The following is a 27,929-nucleotide window of genomic DNA, read 5'->3' as shown; positions in this document are numbered from 1 at the left end:
TAATAATTACCCTGCGTTGATAAATCAGTCAGGACTATCGCGTTAAAGGGGTCTAGATTGGCTCCTAGTATGATAAGTGCCCTTGCAAATACCTGCCACACTCAGCTACGTGGTAAGACCTACAGGACAGCTAAGCCAAGGTAATTAGACCATATTGAGAGACTTTGTTCAGGGTCTAAGCTCGGTAGGTTAGTATAGGGGTATAGTTGCCTTAAGGTAGGTAAGCCGTCCGAACATTAACCCTACCTGAACTTAGTCTTTGTTTTGTGAGTGTCGACACTTCAAGTATCATGCAGTTCGCCCTACAGTAGGTGATGAATGCAATGGACAAATACCACGACCCGGTGAGGATACGGAACTGCTAACTGGGTGTCTGACAAAATACATGTAGATGGGAGTCAGTTTCATAATGCCACGTCTACGCAGGGTATTAAGCTTGGAAAAGATCGTTTATTATATACCCATCACGTTATTCAGTTTGCCACATAAATAGAGGTCTCCGCCGCTGATAATAGTTGAGCAAGAAAAGAACTGCAATATACCTCAAATTTCACCAGTAGGAAGGTTTATTTCAGTTTAAACTGATTCAGCAATCGGAGAAAGTGCTGAAAGCGATTGGCCATCTGACTTCCCACGTAAATCCAATCGCAACAAGCCACGTTGGTCATAATGCAGATTCAGTGCTGGCCATAGACGTCGTTTATTCGACAATTTAGATAGAGTAGAACTGCAAATCCCTGAGTACCTTTGTGCGCCTCAACTATTTCCCCCCAATACCTCACTTGTTCCTCTCCTCCTGTCTTTTTTCTCCGCCCCCTGAAGTCTCCCTCATATTCAACAATCAGGATGCGACCGAAGCGGCCAGAGGACTCCCAGTCCTGCGAGGTACCTAAGAGGACTGGCTGGTCCATTTCCGCATGGGCTCCTCGACATAACAGCCTTCGCGTCGCCAAGGCGACTCATTTGCTAGACGTCTTGCCCATAGAGATCTTGGAATACATAATCGATCTCGGAATCGCCGCAGATTGGAAGCATTCGGACCGGCAATGGGTACTTAATCTAAGGCTTGTCTGCAGTAAGGCAAATCTTTCTGGTTGTAATCCAACTCTCTACTTATAAATTCCGTCAGAGATATTCAATTCTGTCGTGCTGCGATGCGCGTCTCGGAAGGTTACAATCACGGCAGCGAACTTCCATGATCAAGTGATGACAGGGAGGGAAGCGAGTGTACGGCTGTTGCTGAAGCTGGGCACGGACCCCGACATAAGGGATCGCCGGGGATGGACGGCGCTACATTTCGCAACCTTGTATGAGCATACGGGTGTAGCGCGATTGCTTCTTGGAGTTAAGGCGGATCCCGACTCGAAAGGTGACTCGGGACCGCTGAACGGAGAGGCGCCTTTGCACTTCGCCGCTTGGCGTGGCTACCGCAAGATGGCACAGCTATTGCTGGAGCACAAAGCAAACCCCGACTTCAAGGACAGTGATGGCGAAACGGCTCTACACTTTGCCGTGTCGGGAAAACAAGCAGGAATTGTGCGCCTGCTACTGAAACGTAATGCGGGCGTTGATAGCCGATGCTGGAGCGGCGGGACACCACTTTACTTTGCGGTACTCGATGGGGACAAAGCGATGGTGCGGCTGTTGCTCGACCGCAAAGCCGACATTGCCGCCGAAGATAACGATGGGGAAACGGCCCTACATTGCGCATCTTGGAAGGGGTCAAGCGAGGTAGTGCGGCTGCTCCTAAAATACGGCGCGGACCCGAACCCCAAGGCGGGGACCGGACGAACTGTGTTAGGCACAACGGCGCAGATCTCGAAGAAAACTGTATCGTCCCTGCGGGCCCACAAGGCGGACGTCAACCGGGGGTCTTGGATCCAAGGGACTCCCCTGCATTGGGCGGCTTGGAAAGGGCACGAGCAAGTCGTCAAGCAGCTACTCCGAGCCGGGGCGGATGTCAACGCAAAGGATATGGAGCAAGGCCGTACGCCACTTTCATACGCGGCCGAAAAGGGGCACAAGAGCGTTGTGGTGCTACTTCAGCGTGTCTCCTGTTCCCCGCCAGCTGTAAATGAACAGTGCCTCGAAGGAAGAGAGGGGAGCGAAGCGGTGCACGCAACGGCTGGAGCCGGGAAGTCCCCCGTCAGACACCTCCTTCGCAAGCGGTTCCCTTTCCGTGGAATGTAGTCAAAGTGAATGACATGCCCATTAATTCAGCCATTACAATGACTATCACGGAATTTACTTCTTTTCCCCTTCTTGCTTTCTAGCGTTCATCGTTTTTGAGGACCGTCTCATGGACATCGTAGTCGATCTCCCCGGGATTGCCAGGGCCGTGGCTATTCCGCACAACCGAGCAGCCCGCCATGACAATATCAATTTATTGTTTCTCACGCCACAAGACCGGCGTTAGCACCCACATGCAGTCAATTCGACTCCCATCCGCCAGGTTCGACAGTCAGAAGTCTCGAGGAGGGAAGGGACAAAGCGCCTCAGATGCCGATCATTGTCCGCCAGATACTGACCATCTGGCCAGAATTCGACTCGCCGCGCCTGGCACTGGATATCCTGCACCACAACGCAGCGCTGCTCTGCCTGATCCGTCCCACGCGGTCAGAGCTGGATAGTGGTATCGTCTGAAGCCGACGTTAGTATATTGCCGTCCGGCGAGAACGCCACTGCCCTGATCGAGTCGCCACATCGGCCAGACGTATTTCAACCAGAGCCTGATTGACGAGGTAAAGAAGCTCGCTCCATATAATACCAACACTCAGCCGTTGACATCTAACGCCGAGGATCTCATCTTGCTCGATGGAAGCCACGATTGACTCGCTCAAAGTCAAAGGCTATCAAGCTGGCCGTGTATCTGCAGTTGGAGAGTAGTGTAGTAAATCCAGACTCCAATCCCTTCACTGAGTTTCCTAGCAATTTCCCGATTCCCAGCGGATTCTCAATTCCGAGTGGCTGCTCCACTGGCTCTGCGACGGGCTATGCCCCTGTCAGTGTGACACCTACCGGTTCCGCACCGCCGCTCATCGGCACCACCGACACACCTCTGCGCATCGTCCGGGTGGCTCACGCCGGACACATCGCCTTGGCGGTCCCGTGTGCCGCGGCTCGCGTGAGTAGAGATTCCCGAGTCATTACATTCACGTCAGTGTCATAATCCTCACCTCTCCCCCTGCCACTGGGAATCCCGGCTGTTTGGGATGTTTCCACTGACTTGTGACATTCGAATATCCTGAATCAAAGGGTTTCAGGTATGACGTTGTGAGACTAAGCCATAACTTGACCTGGGGAAGGTATTGCATAAGGTAGGTAATAATGTCACCCGCCAAGCAGTTCTTTGCACAACTGTAAGCTTATGATGCATGTTGCCTCCTAGAAGTTCTCTGCTGCGATGCTATGTGCAACCGAAGCGCCTAACAGAAAGCCTCTGCATCTCAAAACTAATGGCTCAATGTATCCCGTTATCCCAAACGCACATTCCTACGGTAAGATACAACGCGGATTCGGCCTGATAATTCCTCCGCGGGCTTGCGGAAACCATCTTTACAGGCCGGGGTATGGGGGCCAATAAACCAAAAGCCCTCCGGAGGAGCCGGGAACGCGCGCAATCCGGAGGCGCAATAGCGTCGCATTCAAGTATTCACACTCCATTCGGCTCTTCCAATGGGTTACGACGCGCTGATACGACGAATCTGTAGGCCGGTAGATACTTGCATCAAGAAATGACGGACCGGGGTTGGTCTGGATTATAAGAAGACGAATAATCGAAGCAGGAAACAGTCGTAAAAAAATAAAGCTCAGTCCTTCATCTCTTCCAGCACTTCCGTCCTGAAAATGGCCGCATCCCTCTCCGCCGCGTGTGTGCCCTCAACTTTTAGCAACCTTGCGCTGTTTGGTGGAGATATCTTGTCGATCAACACAGCACTCGTGGCCAACTACACGGCATTTGTTGCCTCGGAGCTCAGACTCACTTCGCCCTCGATCGCCGTGGAAAATGCCACCTTCTGCAACGTCACGGTTTCTTACACACACCCGGGCCAGGACGACAATATCCTCGTTGAGACCTGGCTCCCTATCGAGAACCCGGCCTGGAATGGCCGTCTCGAGGCCGTCGGCGGTGGCGGGTGGGCCGCCGGCCGCATATATTTGTCTTACGAGACCATGAAAGGCGCCCTCGGCGATGGGTTTGCGACTACCACCACGGATGCCGGCCTCGGGAGTGCTGAGAGCCCCGCGACGTGGGCGTTAAACAGCCCCGGAAACATCAACTGGTACAACGTGCACAACTTCGCGTCTGTCTCGCTCAACGACCAGGTAAGCATAATCACAACTGCTACTGCCCTGTCTAGCCTTCCGCTGACAAAATACGATATAGGCCATCATCAGCAAATCTCTCATCAGCAGCTTCTACGGCAGAGGCCCCGACTTCTCCTATTGGAACGGCTGCTCGCAGGGCGGCCGGCAGGGCGTCATGCTCGCGCAGCGCTACCCTACCGCATACGACGGCATCTCCGCCGGCGCGCCCGTCCTCTATACGTCACTGACGGGCTCGACGCTGTACTGGCCGCAGCAGGTCATGAACATGCTACGCACCTACCCGTACGGGTGCGAGATGGATGCCATCGCCGCCGCCGCCATCGCCGCCTGCGACGGGCTCGACGGCCTGGTCGACGGCATCGTCTCCGACCCGGACGCCTGTCTTGCCGCGTTCGACCCCTTCCCGCTCATCGGCACGCCCGTGCCCAACTGCCGCCAGGCGGGTAACAGGACCGTCGAGATCGGCGTCGCGGCCGCCGTTGTCGTCAACGCGACTTGGCACGGCATCGTGACGGCCACGGGTAGGTCGACCTGGCACGGTTACAGCCCTGGGTCGGACATCAGCGCCGAGGGCAACGGGGGGTTTGAGCTTGGCGGGATTGCCGCGACGAACTGCAGCTCTGGCACCTGCGTCGGCAGCCCGCTTGCCTTGGCGACCCCATGGTTTGAGCAGCTCCTCGCCAGGGGCGATCCAAACTTTAATCTCTCTGGTCTCACGTATTTCGAGTTTGATGAGCTGGTGCACATGGGTCGGCAGATCTACCGCGCTGCGATAGATACGGACGATCCGGACCTGTCCCGGTTCCGCGATGCCGGCGGCAAGATGGTGACCTGGCATGGACTTGTAAGTTGGAAATATCTCTTTTCCATTTCTACTGTTGGAGTCCGAGCCAACGGGGATACTGATTGAGTGAAATTACAGTGGGACGCCCTCATCCCCGCCAAGGCCACCGAGCAGTACTACAACGAAGTGATGGCCCTGCTTCCCGAAGTCCACGACTTCTACCGGCATTTCGAGATCCCCGGCCTCGGCCACTGCTTTGGCAGAAGGAGCGGGCAGCCAAGCAGCCTCTTCGACCAGCTCCGTGCCTGGGTCGAGAACGGCACCGCACCGGAGCAGAGTCCGGTCAATGTAACCGTCCTGGATGGAACGGTGCAGCAACGTGTCATCTGTCCGTACCCGCAGACTGCAGTGTTTGCCGACGAGGGTTGCCGAGGCGACGTTGGCGAAAGCTGTTGGTCGTGTGCTGCTGGTAATTCTGGTGCCGAAAAATAGGGTGCCAGTATCGTATTGTTGTAGAATAACGCAAGACTGGGAAGGATAAGTCGACACCGGTCCACTATTTAGTCGTAGTATGGGTCCTGTTTTATTACTTTATTACCAGCATTGGCTTTCGGGCGAACTTGAAGATGTTATCGAGAATCGTAGTACCGAGCGGCGAATGGGTTCTTGCGAGTGAGCATACGTACAAACATAAGATGAGTGGTGGAGGCCATTAGACGCGTTGACCGTCAGCCGTTGGAGGGAGACGCACATACGCTATATGGACGGCGGGTGGAAAATTGTCGCTCGAAAAATGCCACATTGAGGTAGTGGCCCTCGGCGAGGGCGAGCAGTGAAGCGGCCAGCAGTTCCCTGTATATTACCGCCTGGCCGACTCTCCATTCGAATTCGACAACGACAGGGGATACCCGATCACCATCCGCGGGGTGCAACCGGGTTCGAGCCCGTACGTCGTGTGAAGTCCCGTGGGGGTTCCGAACGGAACGATTATTGTGAGCGATAACGACCATTGGGATGCGTTTACCAATAGCCATGGCGGCCAGCCGGACCGGTGGGAGTCGCATAGCACGCCGCATATGAATGCGTATAGCCGAGCGCTGCTGGTGCCGGGAAATCAGACGGAGCATTTGATTATCTTGGGAGCGGCAAGGTATTCGCGCGCGGTGCATAGGCCGTTATCGCTGAGTAGGGTGAGCATTACGGAGTTGCTGGGGAAGCCGCCGGGGGGGTGCGAAGCCGACGCAGTGAGGGGAGGGTGAGGGGGTGGTGTGGCGAGGTAGAGGGGAATCATGGTTGAATACTTGAGTAGTATATAATATTGAGGTTGTCATTCCACGTGGTGATCTCAGTACCGCCATGGCGAACTCCGTGTGTTTCCAGCCTACGAGTTAACAGCCCTGTACACTTGCAAAGCGCCTTCGACACACTGAAGGACGCCAAAAGTCGTGCCCAGGACCAAGATCAAAACGACGAGTCAGAAGTTGTGCCACTGGGCCCTCTTTTGCCGACCATGCCACCACTGAGAAAGGCTCCTCGGTTCCGCCTCATCAAAGACCTCCTTCAGGATGACAAATCTGTCCCGCCAGTATTTGAAACTTCTCGGTGTGTCTGAGCTCCGTCCGGAGATTGCCGCAGAAATAAATCCTTTGGAAATAATAGGCATCCTAGTTATCTTGCTTCGTATAGGTCATAGCCGATAATTGACGAAGAAGTAGTTAAAGTATGGTGTAATTTGGCCTAGAATTTACTGTGTTGTCGTGAGTTGGAAGTGGGTGAAAAGGCGGTCTGGTCTTACAGACTGTCTCGGACGTGGGGCTGCATCTGCGCAGTTATCAGACACTTGGCATCCGAGGCAGCATAGGTACCTCAGATCCAGTTCACTCTTCCTTAAGTTCAGGTTCTAGCCCGATTTCTATTTACAAAGTTTCGCATCATCCAGCCTTAGACATTTGCATTTTCACCGCCCAAAAATGGAGGGTCTCCGAATACAAGCCTCTGCTAGCTTCTCTCGAATCAGATTTGTAGCTGCACCTTCTGAGCACGAGGTAATAACTCTCAACTCAGCAACCGACACTGCGTTCAATCGACTTCGCCTACCACTTTCAGACATCCTCGCACGTTTCGAAAACCCCACTTCCTTACCAGCCGTCAAACTCGTAAAACTTTACATTAAATACCCGCACGTTCCTAAAACGTATGAACCGGCACCAATAGTCAACGCCTCTAAAGGCGAGATTCTCCGGCTCTGGCAAACTTTCAACCTCGACCCAACCCACTTCCCCCTAGTAAGTCAAGGGATTTGGGGCGTTAACCAATTCCCCCCGGTCTCCTGGAACAACAAAGCAGACGCCTACCACTTCATGATCAGCTCACTAAACACGTACTATCTCATCTGGACATTCCACCCCCGATCCCGCACAACCAACGGCGTCATCATCGTCCGCACCGGACCCCCCGGACGCAACGACTTTGAAGCCTGGTTCGAGGCTCTCCAAGCCCAAGTCAGCGCCGTCGGACATCCCCTATGCTTTCTCATGGCGTCCATGATGGAGGCAGTGCAGCGTACGTTCCAGGTCACCCTCCAGTGTCAAGAGCTCATCAACGACATTGAGTCCCGGACGGGGTATAACCCTTGGCTGCCTGTCCATGAGATCGGAATTGAACCGATGGGTGTTGGTGAACTCTCCCAGGCGTCGAAGAATATTGGTGTGGTCTTGGTTTCGTTGGAGGATTTTGCGCGGCATGTCAAGTTGCTTCGGGATGCTACAGACCGGGCTGAACGTGGCGGCTTCGTGGACCTTTTGGGAGACGATGGGGTGGGTATGGCTTCGGCGGTGCATATTCTACGGGAGCAGATGAGTGACTGGGCGGTGAGAATTGATTACCTCCGGGAGAGGGCGAAGAATCAGTTGCCGGTTGTATGTCAGAGGGTTCCTTTGTGGCGTGAAATGTGGTGGCTGACGATTTGCAGATTTTCAACCTCCTAACGCGATATGACGCATCATCTAGTATTGCTCTGGCGAGATCGGCAAAGAAGGATAGCACTTCGATGAAGGCTATAGCCATTATGACTATGGCTTTTCTTCCAGGGACGTTCTTGGCGGCTCTCTTTGCGGTTCCGTCTCTAAACTGGGACGCCAGTTCTGTGATTCAGGATAGATTTTGGGTTTATCCGGCTGTTGCCATTCCAGCTACTCTGGTTGTGTTCGCAGTTTGGATTTGCATGTCGAGGGAGATACCGATACCATGGCTGGGCAGTTGTATTCGGCCAAAACATGAGCTGCCGATGAGAGAACCCTGGGTTAACGGTGATTCTGAGGGCAATCTGGCTCTGAAATCGTTTTCCTCTGCATTGTTGAGGCTTAGGGCACTCAATAACGGTACTGGGGAAGTGGAAGACTATGGGCGTGTTTGACGTACGGTGGAATGATATAGAAATCCACGTACCTTAACCAGATATGATGTTCGCGACTCTCCAAGATGTTTATTCTGTACAGATTAGAAGGTTAGATGGCCTACAAAGTCTTTATTCACATATTATTATTGTTCCTACATCGTTCTACTCTGTAGGGTTTGCCAGACCCTCTAATACTAAATACGTAGGAAAAACCGGACAATGTAGGCCGGGTAAAAAAAAGCCCCATTAACAAGTAATAATGAAATGGTGCAGAAACACTCATCTACACCCACAGACCCAACAATACAAAGGGGGGACGAGGATCGTAGACAACAAGATAGACAAGACAGACGACGCCAGGCAACTACAACAGTAGGTTCCTGCGGCCTGGACATGCTCAAAACAGTATGTGCAGAAAGAGCCCCCTCTAGTCTGAGTGAGATTACTTCGCACGTAAGGCAAAGCCCTCAATTGGGCGAGCAATAAGTGTCGAAAAAGTGTGTGGAATTGTTTGTTCTGTCTGAAGATCAATAGCCTAGATGGTCCTACTTATGGTGCATCAAAATTTAGGTCCCTACTAGAGCCCAGCCAATAAAGTGTCTCCATGACAACAGCCTCATTCTGAGCAGATGGAGCTAGTTCCCGGGAGGAGTTTTCCCCAACTCAATATCTATATAGAGCCTCTACTCTACAATAGGTTTATCGCTAAAGTTGTCTATCCTATTGCCGATACTATAGGCAATGCTCGAGGTTATTACTAAGATATCGAAAACATTGTAAAGTAGGCCGGGCAAACCGCTATCTCGGTTTTCGATAGTAATGGAAGAGAATTAACGAGCGGGAGGCCTGTAGGTTCGAGCAGCAGACAGGCCATCTATTACAGCTGAGTTGAAGATGTCGCCACCACAACAAGGCTGTGGCAAATCAAACCCAGATACTGAGAAACACCGATATGAGTTGCTGGAAAGTCCCGGCACCGTTTCCGCATATGCCAGCTCGTGGGCTCGCCTAATAATGTTTGAGGGTTAGAGGCGTTTAGCATTGTGGAAAAAGAACTCTCTCAGCCCACCTGGCAACAGGGGGTCATCTAGTACATCTCTGGAGACCCTCGGTTCGTTTCAACGGCAAGGTACTATTCGGATACATCGCCAACGGGTTAATTACTTAAGGTATCTTTGAACAGCGATATAGAAGGTCAAGAATAGGATTCACGAAGAGCTGACGTTGAGAATGCCTAAGTCCTCGAGCAACACCAGGCAAGAAGAGCCAAAGTACTTTACGGAGCGAGACAGCTGCACTAATTTCTTGTAATGAATTTCTAAGACACATGGCCAACAAGCAAGCGTGTCCCGGTTGGTGTGGTAGTCATTCGTCCATCATGCCTCGGTGTCCCGTCGCCCTCCGCGTTATTCGATTCAGCCACGTAAGTAGTTCCTTGACTAATGGGTGGAATTAGATGACTAGCTGATCAGAGTGTGCGGCATCCCCCTACATGTGTAAAGAGGTTGTGGCACCAAACCTCGAAGCATCTAGCCTCTAGGTACCTCCTCTCGTTTTCCCAGGTTTCATAAGTTGACGAGACAGCCTTAGGGCTTGAACGGCTCCCTACGCCGGTCGTCTTGCCGGTAGAGTACCTATCTTGGCCGGTAACAAGCTTGAGCACGCCAAGCTCGAACTTTTTAGGGCCCTTAACTCTTTCGAGCACCAAGAATTTTAAGTGATCATGTTCTCAGCTACTCCCTCCCGCGAATACTCTTGTAATGCCCGTGCCTACGATGTATTATACTGTACCCTCTGGTGCAGCCACCACACTTAACAATATAAAGCAGCGATAATCACGTCTATACCCCTATAACCGGCGAGATTCCTAGCGGCCAGATTTCTCAGGGCAGAATAAAGGGACGGATAACAGGCGGGTGATACTTCTTGGCAAGACCCATGTAGCAGCGCTACACGGGATCACTTTCTGCTCGACCGGCAAGGCCACTGATAATCAGGGAGCCGATCAGGCCCTTAAGTGCCTTAGTTAGGTACCTAACCAAATACCCGTTCATCCTGACTACGAAGAATTCACCACGCGGCCGAGCATCCCTCGCTTGACATACCCTCGCTTGACGTACCCTCGCTTGACGTACCCTCGCTTGACGTACCCTCGCTTGACGTACCCTCGCTTGACGTACCCTCGCTTGACGTACCCTCGCTTGACGTACCCTCGCTTGACGTACCCCATCAAAAATATTCACTGTCACCTAACCGGCAGCGTTGCAGACTGGGCCATGCGAGCTCTCAATCGACCACATGACGGTGACCTGCCGCGGCCCGCGACCGAGGTCACAGAGGGCATTGAGGACGAATCCCTCACCCCAAACGAAGCGCGACCGATCCGGTTTGCGTGGTTCGTTCGAGGCCAGGACTGACGAGATCGAATACGTCGCATTCTCTCATGTTTGGGGGGTTTGGGAATGGCGCAAGTTCTCCGGCATCCCCTATGAGGTTAAGGTTTCCTAAGAGAAAGCGGACTTTATTGCAAACGACCTGCCAGCGGTCGCCGGCGATGGCGCGTTCTGGATGAATACTTTGACCGTGGACCAGCGTGACGACAATGAGGTCCTGGCAATTGTGGATTCCATTCCTACCATTTTCAGGATGGTGAAGCGAACCATTGCCATACGCGAGTCTGATGGCATCTACGGCTGCTGTTTGAAAGTTGTGGAAGGCTTCAAGGTCCTCAAAGCAAGCTCAACAGGCATCACATTGAGCACCAGGACTATGTGTGCGTAGAGTCGTACTTGCAGAGGCTGTGGACTCTGCAAGAGTGTCTGCTCTCGCACACGATCCAGTTTATGGTAGGCAAGAGCAGTGCGTACTTAGGAGATTTGACTAAGCTATCTCGAGGATGGATGCTTTTGTGGCCCACTTGTTCTTAGTGGTGCTCAACAACTTAGATAGGGAGATGAGCCTTTAGTCTTGCCGAGCTCTCGGTGAGTTCAGAAATGCCCAGAGTAGACGGGATGGAGTGAGCGTGACGTTTGGCTCTGGAGTGGAAGGGTGGAGAATGCGCGGTTACGGCTTGCCTGGTATTATGAGAAAACGCAGTATTGACGAAGTTCTACCTGTTTCCTTAGGTGTTGAGGTGGATCTCCTTGCGTGGCAAGCCTGCACCTCTACCCTCTGTGCGGGACACGTGTTATTCTAACTCAAGTCAGAAATGTAACACGAAAAATATCTCTCTCTCCCGAACAGCATCGTCCATTATTCTGGATTACCTCAACACCATCACTCTCCCACCCTTCTGACAACGCTTGCGTCACACGCGCGGATCTGTGCAACACAGCTAGAACGACAAAATGGCTACCGTTACGATGCAACGACTCCAGACACCCCAACTCTGGCCGGGCAAACTCCTCACGGCAGTGCGCGCTGCACAAAAGGCCAAAGATAGAAGACGACTTCGCCGCCAGGATCTTGGCCCTCAGCACCCTCGCGAAAGCCCTCGATCACGGCCTCACCCTCCTCCCGACGACCCTTCCCAAGAAAAATGGAAGGTGGTCGACTCTATCCAGTTAGCCCCACTGACCGGATGCTTGTTGCAAAATAACATGCTTTACTCCAGTAGCTATTAATGCAGCTCAATAGCACAACCGTAGAGAAAATCCGGATTGAGATACATTTGACAATTAGAGCCTGTTGTCGGAAGGTATTGCGAACTCGGCCTGGCGTGGATGATATCCGGCGCCAGAGCACTAGCAGGACGATCCAGTTGCCTTCGTTTAAAACAACCACCTGAGTCGGTTCGCAAATGCCATCCCCGCTAATCAAATGTTATGCAGGCAAGAGTCTAGATTCAGTAAGCGGAAGCCGAGAACTACTCACTTGTATCCAGTTGATATTATTGATACAAAGGGTGCGGCGAAACGAGGGCAACGACGGCTCGATAAACCACGCTTTAGAAGCGAAGCAGTCTAGTAACGGAGAACAGAGGGAATTGCAGGATACGAATGGACGCCAAATAGTAGCCCAATATTTCGGATGCGCATCCTGATCTAAGACATTTGGGCGATTGAGCCCACGCATTTGCCGCAGAAGACACGATTCGGCTTGGAAATGTAGATCTCAAAAATGAAACAATCGCCAGACTGAGGAAATAACTGACGACAGTGATTAACGACGGATCTTTTTCTTCTCTGAGCGCCCATAGACACCAAAGTGCCCAATACCACATATGCATCGCCGATCGAAACGGCGATGCCGTGGCCGGACGCCCATGAACTATCTGAAAGAAAAAAAGAGGAGAGGAGGGAAGGTTTTTTCGTGATGTTGCTGGTTGGTGAAAAACAGCGCGGACACAAAAGTGGGGCGGTCTCAGCTCACGTGCTCTTTTCTCAACGGCTGTGGGGCCGCCATGCCTGCAACCAACCCAGCGCCGCATTCGAATTGTCCGTTTCCTCATTGGTTGCATCGAAGCCGAGGTGCCGACCTGCCGGGGCGATTTCGATGCGCAACTTCGCAGCTCCGGCATCATCATCAATCTCAATTCTCGCATCTGCACGACACGACAACAGCCTGGTTCCGGCCTCGCCCTCTGCCGCCAGCCCACAACCATGATTGCCCAGAGAGCAGCAACGACGGCGCTGCGCCGAGGTACGCAATTCCCAATTGGACCGTCTCGATCCCCGGCAACCGGGAACGACCACTTGTGCGAGAGCGCGATGCTAACCATTTGCGCCAACACACTGCAGTAGCCGGCAAGCCGAATGCCTTCTTCACAGCCAACGTCGCCAAGTTTAGCCTCGCCCAGCCTCTGTCTACCACCCAGACCAGGTCCGTACCCGCCCCCGCCCATTACGGCCAAGCATCCCCCAACACGCCAACCCCCCCCCCCCCCCCAAAAAAAAAAAACCGATGAGAAGCAAAGCACGAGGAAGGGAAAACACCAAAGCTAACCAGACGGACCAATTTCTCTCCCAACCCCCCCACAGGCCCGTAGCAACCCAGAAACTCTCGGCCGACGAGGCGCGGTCGCTCCTCGACAAGCAGCGGCTCAACCGGCCCGTGTCGCCCCACCTCGACATCTACGACAAGCAGCAGACGTGGTTCGGCGGGTCGATCTGGCAGCGCTTCACCGGCTCGGCCTTCAGCGGCGGCCTGTACGTGTTCGCGACGGCCTACCTCGCCGCGCCCCTGCTGGGCTGGCACCTCGAGAGCGCGTCGCTCGCCGCCGCCTTCGGCGCCCTCCCGCTCGCCGCCAAGGGCGGCCTCAAGTTCCTGGCCGCCTGGCCCTTCACCTTCCACGCGCTCAACGGCGTCAGGCACCTGGCCTTCGACCTGTGCTACGGCTTCAAGAGGCAGCAGATCGTCAAGTCCGGCTGGTACATCTGGGGCGCGTCCATCGTGGGCGGGCTGTATCTGGCGTTCTTCCTTTGAGGGGTTAGTGGAAGCGGGGGTCCGGTGGACTAAATATTCGGTGAACGAAGTAAGGGAAGTGGGTGAGAGCGGGCCGAGGAGGGGACGAGGAGAGACCGGGGAGCTTAGGGAGAAACTGTCACGATAGTTGGTCCGTGGGTCGGGTGAGAGAGGGTGGCCTAGACAAGTCGGAACACCATGTATGGTACTATTCCAATTCCAAGAGGACCTGTTTCTTTGTCACAAATGGTTATAGGAGGGCATTGTCGAGCAACTAGTGGTGTTTCCTGGATTCGTATATATCAAATTTCACCCAACACTTGATGACTGAGACTGTGAAGAGCCTCGCTCCCAAACGCCAACGCCACAACTCAGGAGTAGTCAACCCCTTCAAACGCCTCCCCAACGCCGCGCTGTCCGATACGCCCTGCCCCGGAATCCGATCCGACCAAGAGGGCAAACGAAACGAAAAAAATCCTTAGTCCAAATGCCGGACCTCCAAAATCGCCCTGTTCAGCGCGTGGTTGCCCAACCGCCCCACCCTCTGCCCGATAATGGGGCCCAAAAACTCAACGACTTGCTCCGTCTCCCTGGACAGATCGACCCCGTTCACCCCATTCGACACGGCCGCGCCCCCGCCCACCAGGCTCTCGACCGCCTTCATGATGCCGCCCACGAGCATCTCAAACTCGAGCATGTGGGCCTCGCCCTTCTCGTGGAGGGGCTGCAGCACGGCCGCGTCGAAGCTCTTGAGGTTCGGGAGCACCAGCACGCGCACGGCCTCGGGCCCGCCCGAGGCGGCCACGCCGCTGATGGCGCCGAAGAGCACGGCGGGGGTGCGGGTGGGGTCGAGGAAGTGCTTGAGGCACGTGCGCGTCAGCTTGGGCCGCAGCAGGGCGCTGGTGGCGCCGTACTTGCGGGCGATCATCTCGAGCAGGCTGGCGGCCAGCTCGCGCAGGCGGTACTGCTCGCGCACGGCGTCGGCGCCCTCGTCCTCGGCGGGGCCGCCCAACCTGCGCGACATGAGGCACGTCAGCACGGGGGCCGAGAGGGCGCTGGCGTAGGGGTCGAGGAAGAGGTTCGGGTTCTGGATGACGGCCTCGGCCAGCTCCATCATCTGCCGGAGGACGAACAGGTCGTCGAGGCGGTGCGTGACCTGGTTGGTGATGAAGGTCACGAAGTAGGGGAGCAGCTGGTGCAGCCCTGGGTCGGAGCGGACCGACTCGAGCGCGGCCTCGCGCAGCCGCGTCTTCTCCTCGTCCGGGTCGTCGTCGAGGATGGCGGCTTGGATCTTGTCAAAGTACAGGATCAGCTCCTTGCTGATGACGTGCTTGACCGAGGGTCGGAACGAGACGTTGTCGTTGCCCGCGAGCGCGGCGAGGGCGGGGTTCGCGCCGGGCCCCTTTGGCAACAGGTCCTTTGACGAGGCTTCGGCGGTCGTGGGGTTCTGGGGGATGGACGGCTGGACGCCTTCGACGGCAAGCCAGTGGGCTGGGGAGGGGCATGGAGTTAGCGGGTTTCGCAAAGCCCGCGGGCGGGCGGGCGTGTCGTCAGCAAACTCACCGGTGAAGCTCATGTCGCGCGGCACCTTGGGCAACGGCGCGTTGATGACCTTCTCAAAGTCGACCTCCTCATCGTCGATGTAGTAGAGCGGCTGGCCGGGGCCGAGACTGGCCTCGCCGTACCGCAGCGGCCGCGTCGACTCGTAGCCGTAGAGCGGTTCGACGTCGAGAACCTTGAGCGCCTGCGAGACGTCTTGCACAGTCAGGGTGGTGCGGTTGGCGGCGCGCATGAAGCGTAGAGACTCGACAATGACCTGCCCGATGCGGTACTCGACATCCTGGGCCAGCACCCGCAGCGGCTCGTCCGAGAGCGAGATTCCTATTGCGTCGGCGACATCTCTGACGTTGTCTGGGTTCCAGAGCAGCTTTGGGCCTTCGCTGGCTGCCATGTTGGCCGCCATGTTGGCTGCCATGTTGCCGCGGTGTGGTGCGAGGCTGAGGTGCTGGAAGGGTTCTTTGGGAGAAATTTGACTGGTTTGCGCTGGCGAAGGTGAACAAAAGCAGCAGAAGGTGAGCCTTCGTGGGGCCGACGGGTTGGCGCATGGGGATGGCCTGTGCAACCCGCGGCTCACACCTGAATGGCCCACGCTTTTGATTTTGCACAGCCGTTCCCAAAAACTTGGCCGCGTCGTGGGCCAAAATGGGCTGTTATAGCCAAACCCTGTTGTATCGCACCGTACATCACCAGCCCTCTGCCACGTGTTGCAAGTCACTCTTGCAGTCTGTCCTAAATTGATGGTTGAAATGCTCTGATGCTGGTCACCGCGCCGGCCGGTTGACCGAGCGCTACGTCAACTCCGTCTTTGGAGTGGCCCTGCCATGTAATGGGTTCCTGACATGCCAAGTTGCATCGGGATATTGGTTGCGGCAATGGTGGCACAGCATTCAGTCCTTGGACTGCTTCCTACTGCGCCTGGTATCATCATCCAGCCGCCTCGTGACTGCTGTGGTCTCGGATGATGGATGGAAGCGCAACCTGGCGAGGCGACTGTCTCGGTTGCCTTACCAGCAGGGCACCCCTGGCTACGACGCACGATGTAATATACCGTACCTACATGATGGTGTTGGAGCGCTGCAGGCATTATACAGTGCAGGGCATGGCGGCCCGCGCCAAGCGGTTGCGCACAGAAACCCGCCCGCCCACGCGTGTCGCGTTGCGGTATTGCACATGGTCCATCGCAAGCCGTCCCTGAAGAGCCGCAATATCATTTCTCACCTTGGGTACCTTGTAATCTCCGGAAAGTCGGTGTAGAAAAGCTTCGCCTTGGCAGCGAGCCTTGCGGGTTGGGCAACAATATCAGTCACTCGGCAATCTGCAGTCTGCAGCCGGGCCTATCCCCTGCACGTCCAAACTAGACCTAGTAAGATCATGGGTCTGTGGATTGTTCCTCACGGGCCGACCTTGGTCGATGCCGTTGTAAACCAATCATGCTAAAGGATATCAGCCTCTCCTGCAGCTCCGTTGAAACTTGAGCTGTAGCATCGAGGCCTTGGTGGTTGGGCTTGGGTCGCCCGTCGTTGTGTGCTCGCCCCAAGTCCAGACGGTGAAGTCTGTCTAGCGGGCCCTTTTGCCACCTTGAAGGATGCCCCTATTGGCCTTTCCTTGGAGCTCAGCGAGTTGAGCCTCAATATTCGGCATCTTTGTTGTTCTGTAGTCTGTGAGTCGTGACGCGTTGCTACGACCAACTCAGCGCACCTGCTCTGGTGCTGTAACAGCGTCCACCGTCTTTCTCCTGTACAGTATTCTGTTATTCCTTGATTATTTAAAGCATAGGAGCCTATGCTGTTGAGAGCATCGCAAGTCTCTTTCTTCAGTGCCGCGACAGTGATCTCCGCCTTAGACTACTCTGTTTTTTGTTTTTTTTTTTTTTTGCAACCAGTTATTCTGCTTCCGTGTCCGAATTGGATTATGGCTGGCCAGTCTCTCCTGCCTGGGGCTGTTTGCGCCGAGGGCGGGCTTCCGAAGCCCCCAAATACTTCCCCGTCGCCAGCCTCCCCCCGCCCCGTCCCGCCTTTGTCGCGAGCAAGGCGCACCCCACCCTACCCACCTCTTGTGCTCGACGCGTCCCTCGCCCGGAGACGTACACCGACCACGCAGAACGTGATTCCCCCAAGCGACACCCTCCCCGAGACATCCGACGCTGCGGCGGATTCGTCTTCGGCGTCCTACACTCCTGTTTCTCTTTCTTTACGCGCTCAACGTGATCACGCGTACGACTGGCACCCAAGCGATGGAACCCCTCGCCGGCAGCCGAGCTCGACCACAAAGGAAGGGCTCACAAGCCTCTCAGACGTACCGCCCCTGACACCCTCCACCGACAGCCGCGAGGATACCTCGTTCCAGTCCGATATTTCCGAGTTACACCTTGAATCAGAAGACACCGCATCAATTGCAGTGCTCTACACGCATCAGCCACAGCCGAGAACTTGTCAGGCCGGAACCTTCACCGAATCTACAGGGAACCAAACCGGCGCCATTGGCCCGGCGAGGGACTCTCAGTCTGATGATGGCAGCAGCCAAGCCGGTTACGGTAGTGACACGAATGGGCAAAGCGAAAATGAGTCCGAAGCAGACCAAGAGGGAGGGGGAAGCGGTCCGGAACAGAGCTCGAGCACTAAGCAAGCTCAGCGGGTTCCAGGGAATCTGATGGGTTGCCCGTACCGCAAGAGGAACAAGGAGCGATTCAACGTTCGGAGTCACAAGAAATGCACGGAACCATTCAAAAACCTAAGTCGCCTGAAGTCCGTTTTCCTACCAAAGCCTTGGGTCCCTTGTCCTTCTACTGACTATCCATACGCACATAGGCTCCATGTCAGACAATGTCATCGCAGAGAAGATGTGCACAAATGGTTCGTGTTCTTCATCTTCAGATTACATTGTCTATCTATGTCGTTTCCCTTGCTGATTGCCTGAGCTTGGATAATCTGCCAGTGACCGATGTTGGGCGAAGTTCCAGTCTCAGTCGGACCTAACGCAGCATAGATGGGCTGCATCAAGCCAGATGTGCAACGTTACCGAGCCTCCGCAGGAAGAAGATGTAGAGGATGGCATATCTGAGTCCATCATTACCCGGTTGATTATGAGAGGGGATGGAACGAAGGTCGGCACGTGGAGGGCTCTGTGGGAAACCTTGTTCCCTCGTGATACCGAGATTCCGTCTTCAGGTTAGAATTTTTTATTTTATTATAATCATTGATCGGGATACTGTCTAACCAACCATGTCTTCCTTAGAGTATGAGGACTACCTGGTGGCCGAGACGCACGAGTTCCTCAAGGCAGCCGAACAGGCGCGGATTCAAACGATAGAACATCTGCGGCCACAGTTTGCAAAGATTCTCCGGAATGACACCCTGGCATCGCAATTAATTGCGCTGGCCGACGATAGCATGAGAAACAGCTTTACCAACTGTCACGGAGAGTTAGAGCGCCGTGCACTGCAAGAGATTCTAAGCAGCTCCACTGCTACTGGTTCTGGGCCCGGTCAGTCTACCAAGTCGAGGAATTCCAAGAGACAGAAGCAGGCTGGTGGGACACAGGGTCAACGGCCACCACCATCACCATCGGCACGGATCGCGCCTAAGAGCAATATTACGAGCCACCTTTCTTCTTCTCAACCCGCATTCGAGCCTCATGTTTTGCGTGTTCACACTCCCCAAGCAACAGGTTCCGGGGTGATGGCAACGCCAGTTCAAGATTCCACTAGCCGTATGGACAACCTGTTCCAGCTCGCGAACTGGGTAACGAATGGCCCAACGTACCACAACTCGCCAATCGACATGCAGCAAGGTCGGTCAACGTCGGCCAACGCCTTACCCCCACATCAACCACCAAGCTTCTACACCCATCTCAGACAACCGGCCGCTACTCAGGCACAGAGTCACGGTACCTTCACATACGTAGCCGAGCCCGGCGGATACTACCAGGGCACCCAGGAGTCCTTTGATAACTGGCAGCATATGCCCGGGAGCGATATCGACCGAAGAGAGTCCTAGGGCCTTATGAGGTTATTACCGCCTTCTAGGACATTATCGAGTTGTCAGCTAACCGGTATCTCCAGTCCTTGTGATTAGCGGAACCAGAATATGCCTAAGGGAGAAGATGAAAGGAGAAAAGCAGCGGTCGGAGGAATAAAGGAGCCGGAGGAGGAGAAGAAAGGAGAAGGAGAGATACAAAAGGAGACACACACACACACCCCCAAACGAGAAAGAAAAAAAAAAAAAAAGGGAAAATGGAAAAAGGAAAAAAAAAAAAAAGAAAGAAAGAAAGAAAAGGGAGAAGGGGGATGGGGATAGGGAGGCTGCTCAAGACTTCAACATCTGAGTGCTTCCAGATGGGGCAACCTAAGTCCCTCAACGGGCAAAGGGCCACAGGGCGGTTTCATCTTTCATCGCGGTTCACCACTTTTTCATTTTAGGAAACAATTACAATAGGGCCAAGGAAGATAAGGCGTTTGGGGCAGTTCGGATCCTCCTTCAATCCCGTGAAGCGGTGCTGCAATTAGTCGTCACCCAATGACATCATATGCGACGCCCAACAGCGATCACTAATTCCTAAGCAGCGCCAGAGCCCGGCGAAGGGGTGTATTAGGCTTCTCCGAAGGAGCACACTTGTATTGAGTTGTCCCGTTCGGCCGTAGCCGGGATTTACGGATGTCATGAACCCATTACCTTGCCATCATAGGCATCCAGCCACTTGCATGCCAGACATAAAGCTTCAAAAAAAGAAACAACCAGATGCCATGCGCCGCCGTCACCCCCAACCCTCACCCCACAAAAAAAAAATAAAATAAAAAAAATAAAAATAAAAAAAAAATAAAAAAAAAAATAAAAAAAATAAAAAAAAATAAAAAAAATAAAAAAAATAAAAAAAAATAAAAAAAATAAAAAAAATAAAAAAATCTCTACCCTATACCTGCGCCGCTTCCGTCTTCTTCCCCGACAATGACCCATCACTGCCATTCTCGAACTCGCCGGCGCGTGGCTTGCCCTCCTTGGCGGTGGCCGACTCGAGATCGCCCATGGGGGCGCCCTCGTGCACGACGTTCATGCCGGCGGGGAGGGCCTTCTCGAACTCACGGCCGCGCTTCTCGGGGCCGAGGGCGGTGGTGACGATGATACCGGTGGCGATGATGGCGGTGGCGACGGCCATGGTGGGGCCGTAGGCCTCGGCGAGGCGGCCCGACTTGGCGCGGACAAAGTGGGACTCGGCGACGGCGTTGACGATCTGGACCGAGGGCGACGAGATCATGTTGCCGAGCTGGTAGGTGATGCCGGGGAAGGAGGAGCGGAAGGCCGGCGGCGACAGCTCGTTGAGGTGGATCGGGATCACCCCCCACGCGCCCTGCACGAAGAACTGGAGGAAGAAGCCCGACGCCGACAGCCCGCCCTCGTCCTCGGGCAGGATCCACGCCGGGATCAGCAGGCCGCTCGCGAGCGCCGCCGCGATGATGGTCCGCCTCCGGCCGAACCACTGCGACACGTAGCCCAGGATCGTGCCGCCGACGCACGCGCCCACCTTCATGAGGATGCTGGCGCGGCTGGCGCCCGCATTGTTGAGCTCCTTCTGGGTGAGCATGAAGGTGGTGTAGCTGTCCTGCGAGGTGTGGCTGTAGAAGTTGAACCACGTCATGAGGAAGATGCAGTAGAGGCACATCTTCCACTCCTGCGCGAGCATCATCTTGGTCTCGCGCCAAAACGCCGACGGGTGGGCGTGGTTCTTGCCGGCCCTGCGCGCCTCGAGGAACTGCTGCGACTCGGGGAATAGGCATCGGACCAGCCCGACGCCGATGGAGAGACCGGCGGCGATCCAAAAGACCGTCTTCCAGCTCTCGACGTCACCGCCGACGCCGAGGTTGGCGCACGCCGCGCAGACGTAGCCGAATGCGTACCCCTGCTGCAGGATGCCCGACATGAGGCCCCGGGCGTCGGTAGGGCTGTTTTCGAGCGCCATGGCGATGGCGTTGCCGTATCTGGTTCGGGATCAGCGGACCGTGTTGTCATCGAAACCTGGTGCAAAACGCGCGAGGAAAAGTCCCGCGCCTATTGCAAAGTCTGGGTACTTACACGCCACCCATGAACAAGCCAAACAACGAGCGCACAGCCAGGAACTGCTCAAACGTGATGCTGTAGATTGTGGCAATCTGCAAGACGCCCAGCACGACCATGTTGAACACCATGGGCCATTTCCGCCCCCACTTGTCGCCGGCGAGGCCGAACAAGGCTGCCCCGACCGACCTGAGCAGCAGGGTCAGGGTGATGGCGGTGGAGACGTCCGTCTTGGAGGTGCCGTAGTAGTCGGCCAGCTTGGTCTGCTGGATCGAGAGGGCGTGGAAGTCGAAGGCGTCGGCGCTCCAGGCGGCGAAGCCGCACAGGAAGAAGAGCCAGTCGCGCCCCGACAGCTGGGCCAGCAGGCTGATGGGGTTGCGCAGCGGCACGGGGCGCGCCCATTCCGTCGACTTCTCGCCCTGCTCGTTCGTCACGACGATGCGCTGCTTGAAGTTGAACAGGTCCTTCCACGACTGCCGCGCTGTCGCGAGCACGCCCTTGGCGATAGGGTCGGCCGGCTCGTGCGTCGACTCCATGGCCTGCCTAAGGAAGTTGATGGGCGGGGACTTGAGCCGAGATGACCGGATGTCCGGGTGCCGCGGTTGAGATGGAAAAAAGGGAGGGCAAGTCCGCGAAACGGGGATGGTCAAGAATGCTACCTGGGTTTAGCGGCGGAAAATTACGCTTTTCACTTGGGACGCTGCATGGAGGCCCTTTATGTCTCATCGTAGTAGGCGACGGCCGCCGCCAAGGGGCGGTCAATGATTTCATGCCCTTTTCCCCCCGTCTTGTGCGTCGCTACACTACACTTACGCCGCTACCTGCCGGATACTAGCAACTGGTGCAACAGACCGTCGCCGGTGGTGGGCCGTAACTCCGCGTTGCGTGTGACGACCCACCGACCATGACAGGGGTGTTTTGCGGGGTCAGCTTCCTGGAGCTTGCCACTCATGTCACAGTAAAGCCCTACAGCGGATAGCATCGAGGCCGGCAGTCGACGGAGCGTTGCTGAACCTGGCACATTCGAACGGGAGAAGGTGATGTTGTGGGCAATCCTTGGCTTCTGTCACTGTCCGGGGTTCGAGAGATTTCGGCCTGCCAAGCTTGCCATCGTGGCTTGCCAGGCGCCTTGGCAGATGCTTGATTGTCCTCGCCAAGAAGCGGAGAGTGTCGAAGTGCCGGCTCCCGCCAAGGCTCACCAAGGGTAGGGCTGCCGATCGCAACGCGGCGAGAATGGGGTAGTAGAAGGCTTGAAGCTCTTCGTTCTGCGCCATCTCTGGCTTTTGGAACGGGTCCCAATGCCCGCTCTCGGCCTCTCGCTGTGCCTGCGATACTGAGAAACGTCAGATTGGTGAGGAGCACCCCCAGGGTCCCGTAGCCCTGGTCCAACTGACAGGCGGGTTTGGATCAGTCCCGCATTGGGAAACCGAACGCATCTCGTATCACGGTATCACTTCCAGAGAGCAGCAGCGGGGTATGAATACGCGGGGTGAATGCATCCTATGAGGGGAACCTAGTTCGTCTTTTGAGTACCCGGCTGCACGACCAATCCGCGGTTGGATAAGAGCATCGGGTGGATTAGTAGTTGCGGTGCGTAAACGACGAGCTGGGTGAGTTCAGCATTGACAGCAACTCCCGCCGCAGAGCTCTCACCATTGATGAGTCGAGCGGGTAACCTTCTGCGCTCATGTGTAAGCCTGACCTGCGAAATATCCCACCTTCCTAGTTTGCCGATTTTGTCGGGCGATGCTCACCGCCGATCGCTCCCCTGCGTGTGCTCGTTGGTGGAGCAATGCCCGAATCGATGTTAGCACTGCATCCTCCTGCTGTTGCCGGGGTTCGGGCAATCCGAGACAAGGTCGTACGACGGGGCAAGAAGGGCCGAGTTCGTGGTCCGCATGAGCGCTCTGCTAAATCCTTTTCCGGTCTGTAGGCTGTATCCATTTCGCCCCCGCCACGCCGACATGGGCCATCTCACGACTAAACATGAGAATTGATTCTATACTAGTCCCAATGCTGGCAACTAGACACTGACCAGCTCGACCTCTGTTTGACGGGGCCTGATATATTAATTAGATCGGCATACGACACCCTAACTGTGAGACAGCTACTCCTACGGCTACCGCTACCGCTACGTATTTTGGGCAGCAAATATAACTTTTACAGCAGGGCCTTTCCGGTCATGGCTAATGTCTAGATCCGTGCTTCATGAAGCCGTTTGCAGAGCGCAAATGCGACCTCTTGTCGGCCGCGGCAGAGCATACGCACAACAACTAATTACGCCGCGACAGCCTTGGGAAATATCTGGGAGCACTCGCCACGATTGATGTCCGACCCGTCACCGGCCGACATCCACAGCTGCGAACCACACCAGAGGATGTTCTTGCGCCCTGCAGCATCCAGCATCAGCTCGCCCGTAACCGAATCGGCACAGGCCTTGACCTTAGAAATCGAGCCACCATTAGCGATCGCATTCTCGACGCTCTGCCTAGTGTTCACCTGTAGCCAGCGACTGCCTGACATGGTTGTCGTAAAGTATGCTACGTATTCGTAGCTATATGGCGGGATAGGGTTGGCCACTTTCAGGTACCCCTCGCTGTCCACCCCCCATACGTATTTGTTCCGGACCGAGGCTGACGTCGACGACGTGCCGGCCTGCCAAATGACGCCGCCAGTGAGGCCATTCAGCATGTTGGCGTATATGTGGAGCTCCATGTCCCGGTATTGCGTAGCGACAGCCTTGAAAGGCGCGATGGTGCCGGGAGGCATGCATGAGGATACGGGCGGAGGCGCGACAGTCTCGGTGACGGTTTGCGTGATGGTTCGTTGTCATCGTGGCTAGCTCCGTCTCGGTGACAGCAGCGACTGCCGTGACAGAGACGGTCTCGGTTGTTATGTGAGGGAGGTCGTGGTGGTTACCGACACGACTTCAGTCTCCGTACTGGTGACAGTCGAGTCGACGGGGACGGTGGCCGTGCTGGTGACTTGCTCGGTGATGGTTGTTGCCGCCGACGCTTCGGCCATGATGGTCGTAGCCGAGACACCGGCGCACTTGCAAGCCGCGACGTACCTCTCCCAGGACGGGCAGGCGGCCGAGGCGTAGTCCGGGATGGAAGGCGGCAGCTCGGTGTCTGTACGAGCCTTGAGCGGGGCTTGACTGCCGACGGTATCCCTGGCAGTGGTGGTCACGGTCCGCAGAGCCGTCTCGGTCACGACCACTGTCTGTATAGTCATTATACGGTCCGCTTGAGTGAATGCCGCGATCGTCGAGCTGACGGTCAAGATATGCGTCGCGGTCGCAGCTGTTGTGGTCGTCGTCTCAGTGTAAGTCACTGGTACGATGATGGCGTCGGACAGGGTGGGCACAACCGTCACCGTCTCCGTGATGGTGCTGTGTTACGAGTGGGCTGTGGAAAATGCCTGATAAGGATGCAGCTGAGACTGGCTCACCTGGCCGAAGGGGTCACGGTGATAGCCAGACGTAATGAACAGCCTGCTAGCCCAGCTTTCATGGGCGAAAAACAATCGCTGTAGGGCGGTTGATGCGTCGGCTTGGCACCAGCCCGGTAGCTCTTCTGACCAATCCCCTGGAGAGCACCTGCTTACCCTTCAAACATTGGTTACTGCGACAGCAAGCCGCCGTGGCCAGTCGAAGCCAGGCCAAGCCCGATAGCGCGATGAGACCCTGTTTCATAGTAGAGAGCGGCAAAAAGTGAAAAAACGAGCGCGAAGTGACATAACCGATAGTAAACGGCCGAGTCAGTCATAAAGAAAATCGTTGTTGGCACCAGAACGGGACGTGGTCGCCGTTATGTATTGCTCCATCTTGAAAAGTGTTTCCACGCTTGGATGCCCTGCTAGCTTCCAGCTGAAGTTCGTTTCGGGAAGCCTCAAATTACGCTAGGTTTGGTCCAGACCGCGAAGGATAGTCAAGGGATTGTTGAGTGGGTTTGACTGGCTCAAACTCTGCTTATATTGAGACGCTTGCTTGCCAGGATTTCCCTAATCCAAACTTCGATAGAACCTCAATAGTGCCAGGGCCCCCACAACATCAATGAAGCACAACTTAATTACGCAAGACAACATACATCCATTGTAGATACCCGCTTGATTGACAATCTGTGAGGCCAATGACTCGGCGCTCATGACCCGGTGTTTCCTCCGCACTTCCTATATCTATCGTTTCGAGGTGAAGTATCCAGCCCTCAAGAGCCCCGAAAATTCGATGGAAAACCTTGGGATCTCCGTCCTTGGAACCTGTTTTGCCCATGTTAAGCCCCGCTCTGTTGTCCAAATCTTTTAATTTTACCCAGCCTGTCTGCCTGTCAACCATCAAAAGCAAGTCTCCGTCTTTGCTCGCTGGCTTACTGCGAACCTATTCGCAGCTGAGGCTAGGGCGCTAAGAAAGGGTAGCCCTGATCGACTCGATGTCGGGCCGAATGCTCGGGTCCAAGTCCAGCATCGCAGTCGTGATTATATACGCCCGTCTCAGCGTAGCACGTCCCGCCGTGCAGATCTCGGCCAGTGCCCTCATGAAATGTCCGTGTTCCCCTGCGATGGAACAAGTGCAATTCCCGTCTTCCCTGATGAAACTGTTCTGTAGCTTTTCGTATGCCGAGCTGCCCGCCTTCGCTACGGCGAGCAGCTCGGCGAAACAACAACCCAACTGCCATATGTCCGATTCCAGGGTGCTTGCTTTCCCGTCGTGCTGTTCTGGCGCGAGGTACTCGTAGGTACTGTCCTTGTAGTTGGTCCTGGCCCCAGGTATGTATGGCTTGCTGACGCCGACGTCGGTAATTAGCGGTGTGACGTGTTTGCCCCCTTCATGGCACAAGAGGATGTTGTCGGGTTTGAGGTCCTTGTGCTTGACGGGCAGGCTGTGAAGGTAGCCGACACCGTCGGCCAGTCCAGACATGATGCGAGAGATGCAGCGATCCGACTCTGGTGCGCCTGGTTCGAACCAGGGGCAGCGGGCCTTCCTCTGCGCATTGGACATGCAGAGAAAAGTAGACAGCGTGCACGGCGCCCATGGGGTGATAACCAGGTGCATGGACTGGTCGTCGTCTTGCAGCTTGAATGCTTCGACGAGCTGGACAATGTTCTTGTGATCACAGACTTCCAGGACGCCCAACTCGCGTATAATCTTTGTCATCTCCTTCTCCGAGAAGATCTTGTTGAATGTCTTCATTGCGAGCGCTTCGCCGGTTCTTTTGTGGTTGACTTTCTGGACCGTGGCGTTGCTTCCCGGAAAGGACTTGCCTGCCGTGTCGATGGCATAAGGAGTTTCCTTCAATGTCTTATAAGTATGGACGTACGCTGGGCGGAACTGTTTCTCGGCCCGAGAGAAGAAGTCTGCGATTCTCGACCTAAGCCGACATTAGCCAACGTAGACGCTATACGAGGTGGAGGGCGATCTCACTGGAACATCGAGAATGCGGCCGTGACGTCTCCGGAGGTGACGATCGGGGGTATGACTTCCCTGACGAGGTCCGCCAGTTCAAGACCGATACGCAGGAGCTTATCCTAGTTGTAGTAGGAGCGGCCCGCATGGCGAGGCTCGTTGCGGTTCAAAATGAACTTGGACGCAAATAGTTTGTTCAGGGCGCCGCAATAGCCGTGACGTTCCTCACGGTTGTGAAATTCGACTAGTTCGGCCGTCTCGAGCAGGCATAGCTTGGTATGGGTCAATGAACGGCTAAGGTCTGGTGGCAACACAAGAGAGCCGTGCCCGGCTGCTGGCGGGGTTTCCGTCCTGGTGTGAGCCGCGTGCTTGGTGACCTGGGCGTTGAGGGAATGCACCTCTGTGGCGAGGGAGTTGATCTGAGTAACGAGCAGGGCCGTCAGCGGCTCATGGGCTGTTGGGTGACTGCTGGCCCAGATGGAGAGGCGTTTGCATATTTCGTCGCAGTGACTGAGTACCTCGAGAACATCATAGTCGGCGGAGGCGACGTCTGCAGCGGACCCGATCATGACTTACAGAGCAGAGAGATTCAAGCAGACTGTAGTTGAGTACGAAACGAGGAAAAAAGTTCGCGAACCACGAGGGGAAAAGGTGGAAATTAAACTGAAAACTCTGCAACCGGCCCAGATACGGTGTTGGCTGCCCAGTGCCACACAGCCCAACACGTCAACAAGGGGAGACGGGGGGAACGGGGAGACGAGGAGCCGGGACTTGCCGAAATTGAGGGCATGCAGCAGGGTGTGCCGGAGACGAGCCCACTGTGTGGTGAATCTCACAGCCCTATACTTCTGAAAAGGTCCGCTGAAGAGTACGATTTGGGGCGGAACTGCTGACGGTGTCTCTAACGAGTGACCCACTAACTAAAGTCTCTACATCTCTGGATGGTTTGGTGTTAATTTGTACCGATCATGTTGATAGTCCCGACCGTGGTGATGATATTCAGTCTCG

At 55.3% G+C, this 27,929-nt stretch overlaps 10 protein-coding genes across 10 annotated transcripts; 4 read left to right on the top strand and 6 right to left on the bottom strand.

The window, feature by feature from the left end:
* Positions 1-3,846: 3,846 nt before the first annotated feature.
* MFIFM68171_04727 (Carboxylic ester hydrolase) lies at positions 3,847-5,605 on the top strand (the record flags this gene model as incomplete). Its single annotated transcript, XM_071060147.1, has 3 exons — positions 3,847-4,326; positions 4,388-5,173; positions 5,252-5,605. The coding sequence occupies 3 exons, from the start codon at positions 3,847-3,849 to the stop codon at positions 5,603-5,605; spliced, it is 1,620 nt and encodes a 539-aa protein (XP_070916248.1).
* Positions 5,606-7,473: 1,868 nt separating this feature from the next.
* MFIFM68171_04726 (uncharacterized protein) lies at positions 7,474-8,155 on the top strand (the record flags this gene model as incomplete). Its single annotated transcript, XM_071060146.1, has 2 exons — positions 7,474-8,031; positions 8,123-8,155. The coding sequence occupies 2 exons, from the start codon at positions 7,474-7,476 to the stop codon at positions 8,153-8,155; spliced, it is 591 nt and encodes a 196-aa protein (XP_070916247.1).
* Positions 8,156-13,111: 4,956 nt separating this feature from the next.
* Positions 13,112-13,934, top strand: SDH3 (cytochrome b subunit of succinate dehydrogenase, Sdh3p; the record flags this gene model as incomplete). The annotated part of the gene is made up of 3 exons (XM_071060145.1): positions 13,112-13,151; positions 13,250-13,331; positions 13,490-13,934. The coding sequence occupies 3 exons, from the start codon at positions 13,112-13,114 to the stop codon at positions 13,932-13,934; spliced, it is 567 nt and encodes a 188-aa protein (XP_070916246.1).
* Positions 13,935-14,391: 457 nt separating this feature from the next.
* taf6 (histone H4-like TAF Taf6, SAGA complex subunit) lies at positions 14,392-15,864 on the bottom strand (the record flags this gene model as incomplete). The annotated part of the gene is made up of 2 exons (XM_071060144.1): positions 14,392-15,404; positions 15,477-15,864. 2 exons carry the CDS (start codon positions 15,862-15,864, stop codon positions 14,392-14,394), a joined length of 1,401 nt encoding a protein of 466 aa, XP_070916245.1.
* A 2,613-nt stretch (positions 15,865-18,477) lies between these two features.
* Positions 18,478-19,468, top strand: MFIFM68171_04723 (uncharacterized protein; the record flags this gene model as incomplete). The annotated part of the gene is made up of 2 exons (XM_071060143.1): positions 18,478-18,640; positions 18,708-19,468. 2 exons carry the CDS (start codon positions 18,478-18,480, stop codon positions 19,466-19,468), a joined length of 924 nt encoding a protein of 307 aa, XP_070916244.1.
* Positions 19,469-20,381: 913 nt separating this feature from the next.
* MFIFM68171_04722 (Carboxylic acid transport protein) lies at positions 20,382-22,056 on the bottom strand (the record flags this gene model as incomplete). Its single annotated transcript, XM_071060142.1, has 2 exons — positions 20,382-21,444; positions 21,539-22,056. 2 exons carry the CDS (start codon positions 22,054-22,056, stop codon positions 20,382-20,384), a joined length of 1,581 nt encoding a protein of 526 aa, XP_070916243.1.
* A 1,741-nt stretch (positions 22,057-23,797) lies between these two features.
* On the bottom strand, positions 23,798-24,289 carry MFIFM68171_04721 (uncharacterized protein; the record flags this gene model as incomplete). Its single annotated transcript, XM_071060141.1, has 1 exon — positions 23,798-24,289. The coding sequence occupies one exon, from the start codon at positions 24,287-24,289 to the stop codon at positions 23,798-23,800; it is 492 nt and encodes a 163-aa protein (XP_070916242.1).
* Positions 24,290-24,412: 123 nt separating this feature from the next.
* On the bottom strand, positions 24,413-25,214 carry MFIFM68171_04720 (uncharacterized protein; the record flags this gene model as incomplete). The annotated part of the gene is made up of 3 exons (XM_071060140.1): positions 24,413-24,911; positions 24,971-25,048; positions 25,123-25,214. 3 exons carry the CDS (start codon positions 25,212-25,214, stop codon positions 24,413-24,415), a joined length of 669 nt encoding a protein of 222 aa, XP_070916241.1.
* A 705-nt stretch (positions 25,215-25,919) lies between these two features.
* Positions 25,920-26,947, bottom strand: MFIFM68171_04719 (Serine/threonine-protein kinase H1; the record flags this gene model as incomplete). Its single annotated transcript, XM_071060139.1, has 2 exons — positions 25,920-26,886; positions 26,940-26,947. 2 exons carry the CDS (start codon positions 26,945-26,947, stop codon positions 25,920-25,922), a joined length of 975 nt encoding a protein of 324 aa, XP_070916240.1.
* Positions 26,948-27,043: 96 nt separating this feature from the next.
* Positions 27,044-27,490, bottom strand: MFIFM68171_04718 (uncharacterized protein; the record flags this gene model as incomplete). Its single annotated transcript, XM_071060138.1, has 1 exon — positions 27,044-27,490. The coding sequence occupies one exon, from the start codon at positions 27,488-27,490 to the stop codon at positions 27,044-27,046; it is 447 nt and encodes a 148-aa protein (XP_070916239.1).
* Positions 27,491-27,929: the final 439 nt, after the last annotated feature.

This window comes from Madurella fahalii, assembly GCF_045866475.1.
Source record: "Madurella fahalii IFM 68171 DNA, scaffold_2, whole genome shotgun sequence".
Classification (NCBI taxonomy): domain Eukaryota; kingdom Fungi; phylum Ascomycota; class Sordariomycetes; order Sordariales; genus Madurella; species Madurella fahalii.
Note: the sequence above shows the minus strand (reverse complement) of the source record. Positions and strands in the feature narration are given on the sequence as shown.